Here is a 6392-nt window from a genome sequence, read left to right as displayed (position 1 = left end):
TGAAGGTAAACATTTCCCCAACATGCGGATAAGATTCCTGCTCCTCAACATTTCAATTTTCACCTATGATTTGGAACAAAGTCCATCTTTTATTACTGTTGTGGCTCAAATATGTTGACCTAAAAAGGAATAATTGCCAGATCTCCACTGATGTTTTGTTGGATATAAAATGTTCAGACATCAAGCGTATCTTTAAAACATCCTGCCAACAGACAAACAGGAAATAAAAACAAAAGGAATCATCTCATCCTGCCTTGGCACAATTTTCGCCTGGCATGAATTCTCGCCTTTTTCTTTTTTTAAGGAAATACTGTATTTTTAGACCACACGTAAGATTAAATGTTCAAACAGACATTTCTTGCAGTGTAGGTCTGTACAACAGGGCAACAGGTTGGGAGGATGGGAAGCAACAGGAACCAAAACTACTTCTTCAGCGCTGTCGATCCCAGCGCCAGATTGAAGCATCGTCACACACGGCTATCAAAATGCTGCTGTCGCGGCTGAAGCTGGTTTGCCGGATGGCCGATGTGCATTTGGGGAGGGTCAGTGTGGTGCACCTGGAGACCAGAGAGGAGACGGTTTGACATTTTTTTACCAGACATTTTCACAAATGCAGCCTGGGAAAAATCCATACGTGCTGATTGCAATCTATAAAATGCGGCAGGCATTTCACACTGAGCCTCACACCCCAAACCTACAAACACGCTAGCCGCCACTCCAGACTGTTCACTCTGGCTGAGATGATGACATCACACCGTTTCCTGTGGTCACTGAAGCGTTGTGTAATGATTACACACCAGTATTTAGCTGACTATCATCATCAGTGACAGAAGGAGTGTTCCGGCTGTCAATGAGGATTAAAACCAACAAAAATAAATAAATGAACTTACTTTGCTTTGTGTGGGTCTTCCACTTCCAGGTCCCACACATAAAGCTTCCCCACCTGGTTTCCTAAAGCGAGCATCTGTCAATCAGCAACAAAGGAGACCAAATTTAAGATTACTTTATTTGCGCGTGTTCACAATTGGTCAAAAATATAAAATACTAAATGAGACCTGTAAGATGACCATATATATACAGCCACAGATGAAAAATGTGAAAAATTAACCTTCTGCCAGAAGTCCATGGAGAAGCGCATGTACCAAATGTCGCACTGGCTGTAATCGAAGCGTCCCAGAATTGTCACATTTGACTCATTGGGTTTAATGTGATCGATGTCGTCCTCCATCTTTCCTGGTTTCCAGCAGACAATGGCATTTTCACAGGACTGCAGTGAGACAGAAACAGATAAATAAAGATCATGTTATTTAAATAGTTACAGCTACATACACAGCTGGTTTTTTATTTGACCATTTTGCCAGAAAATGTGATTTCAGAATAGAACATATTTAAGATCAGAAAGTATTTGGACCAGTTTTTGCGCACACTGTGTTGAATTAGTTGCCAAAAGAAGTAGATTTAAGTCAAGTTTTTACTTTGAAATACTTTGATAGCCGTCTGTAAATATCTTGACACTGACTACTAACTTGCCTTGGAAAGAATAAGATCCCCCAGCCACCGCACACAGTCCACATAGTTCCTATGGATGTCTCGTGTTGAGAAGTCGGGGAAGTGAATTTTCTGCGAGACGAAAGGCCTAAAGAAAACACACATTGAAATAAATCACTCTGACGATGAAATAAATCAGTCTGAAGATGCGATAGCCTAAAACTGACATGGTGGTGTTTTATACCGGTTTGTCTTTGAGGGGTTGTACTCATAAGACCCACGGATGGCCTTCTGCATTCTCTCGGAATTGATTCGCCAAAGTTTTAAGGAGTGGTCCATCCCACATGACATAATCTTTTCACCTAGAAGATCGAAATCCTGCAGCGGGATTATAAAAATAAAGCATGTTTAGATCCAGGTATTGTTGAGCTTTGTTATTCACCGAGGGGCTGATTTAACTAAACACTCACAGCACTCAGGACTTCATCTCGATGTCCTTCCACACCGCCAAATATTGCCACTAACGTGTCCGTCTGGATGTTCCATAGACGAAGGGCATGATCTGAGGAAACAAGTTCAGTCAAGAATTAAATCGATCATCTTAATGGACCTTTTTCACAGCAGACATGTTGACTTGTCATAGTAGGAAAAGCACAGTTGAAATTGATAACCTTAACGATGGCTCAATTCCATCAAGTGTCCCAGTAAGCTATTTCAGTGAGTCAGCATGAACAATACCAGGACCTCTCCTAAGTGGAATGCAGCCATCATTAATGGTTTTAATTACACCTGTGCTTTTCCTACTATGACATGTCAACATGTCTGCCGTGAAAAAGGTCTTTCCCCTCAGGAGTTGATCAAGAATCTGGATCAAGTATATGGTTAGTTTTTCTGGTCAAACAAACACATTTTGCCTCCATTACAAGAAGGAAATCTGGCTAACGACATGTGGTTTTATGTATTATGTTCTCAAAAGGTGAACTGCTCTTTACAAACTAATTCATCACTTGCAGCTGTCGGTAGTGACAGTGAGGCAGCGGTAGCAGCTAAATCAAATGAGCGACACCTCCTTTACACTGATCTAACAGTGAATATATCATAATGCACTTTCGGTGGGGCGAGGCTGATGTTTGGGGCACCTACGGGCTGTGAATTCAACAACTTTAAAAAGCAGGCTGTAACTGGAAAAACATGAAATGTGTCCAGTCAACATTCACCCAATTAAATAAAGGATTACACTTCATATGGCCCTGGTAATAAAAAAATCTTTATAGACATGCTGGTGCCACAAAGTAGGTAGTAACAAATCATGGGCGAGAGAGAATTTTTAGTGTCGAGATTAGGTCTATAAAGCCATCAAAGTTGATGTTTTTGCATCCAAAACACAGCCTTGTCACATGTCAGTGATGTTGTATTCACTTCACAAAAACAACACGTGCCATACCATCCCCTCACTGGCTTTTCTGTGTCATAGGTTAATTGCATTGCTATTGCAGGTTCTTTACCTTTGCTGACAGACAGGAGGAGATTTGGATCCCTTGGATGGAACTTTAGCTCATTGATAGCATTTCCGTGACCTACATAATGCTGGAGTTGAACAAAAAAAAGGTTATAATTGTAGACACGATCTTTGATTTAATTGCCATTGCTGAGAATGAATAAATAATCATTGTAAAACTGAATTAATGTACAGGGAATCATTTTTGATAAATGGTTTATGATTGAGCTAACTACAAAGATGCATTTTTTCTGAATAACATCAATCTGAACTTGGGTCACTTGTAATGAAAAAGGAAACATTCACATTGAGAAAGGTCGAAGAAAAACTACATTTAAAATGGCTCCCAACAAATGGCAATATCACATGTGGCTCCCCAAAACAAGCCAAGGCAGAAAAGGACATAATCTCCCTCTCCATCATGGTGCTTAAACCACCCGTGACAGGCTGTTTGGTACACTAAATGCATCTTTAATCAATGTATTTACTTTTAAGGAATATATGGAGGAATGATGGCTAAGTGTGTGCTGTGTTACTCCCAGACAAAATGTGATGTTGGGCTGGAAAACACAGCCCAGGGTGCATACAAATGAATGAAGTCTATTGGCTGTGAGAAGACAGATCAGCTTTACCTTGATACACTGCATTGAGATGTTGTTGATCACCCGAATGATGCCACGGGACCCGGCGACAGCCAACAGAGGATGGCTTGTGTTTGTGTCGTAGGTCCAGGCACACGTATAGAAGTTCTCATCTGCCTTTACACACATTTAGTCAAGGAAAATAAAACAAAAAACTCTCCCAGTGAGCAGAATTTCCCTCTATAGTGGGAATCTACTGTATACCAGTGACCCTGCCCCCAACCTGCAGAGATGCACTCATTTTTAACCTCTGACAGAATCCCTGTTTTTTTAAATCTTCAAATATGATTGTGTTAAACAACATTCACGCAAACATTTCAAGTATGACCTCACCTTAATGCAGTCATTGTTTGGGTTTAGCTCCACTCAAGCAATTTAATATGTCTGTCGGTTTCCTGCCATCAAGGTTATATAGTAGCTGTTTAAAACAAAAGCAAGTGGACCTGAAACGGTGTCTGAGTGACAGAAGGACAATGAAGGAGGAGACAGCTCACAAAGAATCTCAAACAAGTAAAAGGATACGTCTGCATCGACATAAGACTGCAAGAGTCTCATTTCTCCCTGAGAGTGACATTCATACAGAGTTACCTGGGGAAGAAAAGACAGCACCAGTTAAGTATGGAACAAGACAAAAGGCGACTTCCAATTGCTACATATGTCAGAAGTTGCACGGCTCTGGAGCAACTAGGGGTTAAGTGTCTTGCTCAGGGACATGTTGGTTGATGTATCGCAGTGGGAATTGAACCCAGATCACCCCCCACCAAAAGCATGCGTCATATCCACTGCGCCATCAACACCCAAATGCTGAGGTCCAACCAACCAAACAAAATGCGCCACTGTGCACATTCCTGTGCAGTGTCACAGAAATACCACATGAATTCCTCATGTCACTTACCCTGTTACTCCCGACTGTGGCAAACACCAGCGGGTCTCCCTCCTTGCTGTGCCAGTTAAACTGGACTCCAAACAGCGGCTGGCCGTGGTCCTCCTGGAGAGATCAGTATGTCATTATTCACAAAGTTCAGAGGGTGAAATGAACACAAATCACCTAACGCACGCTGGCTATTTCAGCATGTGATAAGACTGTAACGTTACTCCTGTAAAAATCTAACGGATGGTTATGTAAGCAACTTTGTAAGCAGGATATGTAGGTTTGATACAGGAGAAGGGAAATGGACAACATGCTGTGTATATTTTTGTAAAAAAATAATACTTTGGTGGTAATTCTAACATGATAGAAAACTCCCAAACCTACTGAATAGGCTTTGGTAGAAGAAAGGAGGAAACTTGGACTCAACAAACTGTTCAGGGTGGCGTCTGTACTCACCCTCAGGCTGTTGACACATTTAAAAGAATATCTGCACTTCTTGGACTTCCACTTGCCCTTGCCCCAGCTCTTTCTGCCCGGGGCGTTGGCAGTGTTCGTGGGTGTGTCTGGGCGCTCTGCGTTAGTCCCACTCTCAACGCTGACAGCATCATCCTGCAAATGCACACAAAAAACCAGGTGATGTGTGGACATGTTAAAGAGAGTCAGTAGGAACCTTTACAAGCTAAACCATCAAGTCTTACCAGTACCTGGAGCTGTTTTTACACTGCTGTAGACATACTACTAACAAGTGACAAGCAACCGTGCACACAGCACGTTATTTTGTAAAATAAGGTGTAACTTAGTTACAATAATCTGCATTAGCCTACATCTATTTTAGCATCTTGTTACTGTATTTAGCTGCTTCAATAATACACATTTTGCTGCAGCATTTACATGGCTTACTCCAAGTCTAGGGGAACTAGCCTTGAAGAACTTTATTCTTGCACCAGTGGTTTAATTTTTAATTTAGTGTAGCTTAAATCTGCTGACAGAAGGGAAATAATGTTTGCTAACGTTAGAGACCAAGGCAAGAAGGCATTTGTTTGCCCTCCATGTTGGTAATTAGAGGACATCCCTCATTAACCCGTTATTTTTTGTATCATCTCTCAAACCTTAATTCAACAACTATTAAATTAACCAAGTCACAACGCAGACAGACTCAAGTGGTTAGCAGTTGATATCATCATAGCTAAGTTAACGTTACACCTAGCCGGTACAGATGAACAAAGATGCTAGCTAACCACTTTAGCCGGCCGGCTACTTCAGCACGATGCTAACTGGCTAGAAGCAATTTATTGGATTTGTCGCTAAAGAAACATCGTTTAACTGCTTACATTCTCGTCTCCTGATAAATCGGGGTTACTGTTCTCGTCACTGCTTAGTTTCTGCTTTTTCGCCGGTATTTCTTTTCCCGCTTGAGAAGGGGACTCGGACATGTTCTTATTTTCCCTCATTTTGGCTCAAACTCCGCCTCTTCCGCTCCGCCACCGCAAGTGCTGCCGGGTATGGCAGTTTGATTCAGTCTCAAGTTGTAGTTCATGGAGGTTCACTTCATTTTTTTTATTTATATGGAAAATACCGATTATTTGTGCTTTTCCGCGTTCGATATGATTGTAACTGTGGGCCTTGGTAACTTTATTAGCACTTCACATTATTTCTTGTTGTACAATGAAATGATTGAAAACTAAATAACAAATTTTAGTAGGTGCAACCCTAGAAAAGTATCACTGAAGTCCAACTAGGGTATGCACAGTTTAGTGAGCATTAAATTAACTTTAAATGTTAAGGAAATGTCTCAGCCAGACTGCACCTTTGCATTGCATTGAGAGAATCCAGTTGAGGTGGTTCAGATACTAAAGATGCTGGTTCTGGTTGCCTACAAAGCATCTTCAACTGC

At 41.3% G+C, this 6392-nt stretch overlaps 1 protein-coding gene across 1 annotated transcript; it reads right to left on the bottom strand.

The window, feature by feature from the left end:
* Window positions 1-268: 268 nt before the first annotated feature.
* On the bottom strand, window positions 269-5987 carry eed (embryonic ectoderm development). The gene is made up of 12 exons (XM_031291751.2): window positions 5830-5987; window positions 4955-5107; window positions 4523-4615; window positions 4150-4215; window positions 3619-3744; window positions 2994-3075; window positions 1959-2050; window positions 1733-1866; window positions 1531-1636; window positions 1109-1267; window positions 891-964; window positions 269-557 (listed from the first exon to the last, which is right to left on the bottom strand). The coding sequence occupies exons 1-12, from the start codon at window positions 5947-5949 to the stop codon at window positions 431-433; spliced, it is 1332 nt and encodes a 443-aa protein (XP_031147611.1). The 5' UTR covers window positions 5950-5987; the 3' UTR covers window positions 269-430.
* Between the last annotated feature and the right edge of the window lie 405 nt (window positions 5988-6392).

The sequence above is a fragment of the Sander lucioperca genome, chromosome 24 (genome assembly GCF_008315115.2).
Source record: "Sander lucioperca isolate FBNREF2018 chromosome 24, SLUC_FBN_1.2, whole genome shotgun sequence".
Lineage (NCBI taxonomy): Eukaryota > Metazoa > Chordata > Actinopteri > Perciformes > Percidae > Sander > Sander lucioperca.
The sequence above is the reverse complement of the archived record's forward strand: the minus strand, read 5'-3'. Positions and strand labels throughout refer to the sequence as shown.

Bases quoted from the DNA above. Each gene is read 5' to 3' on its own strand.
- eed (XM_031291751.2), bottom strand. From the start codon at position 5,949: ATGAGGGAAAATAAGAACATGTCCGAGTCCCCTTCTCAAGCGGGAAAA. The intron at 3,745-4,149 runs GTATCCTTTTAC...ATGTGTGTAAAG, and splicing joins AGTCTTATGTCGATGCAGAC to GCAGATGAGAACTTCTATAC. The intron at 558-890 runs GTAAGTTCATTT...TCTGGTCTCCAG, and splicing joins GAAGACCCACACAAAGCAAA to GTGCACCACACTGACCCTCC.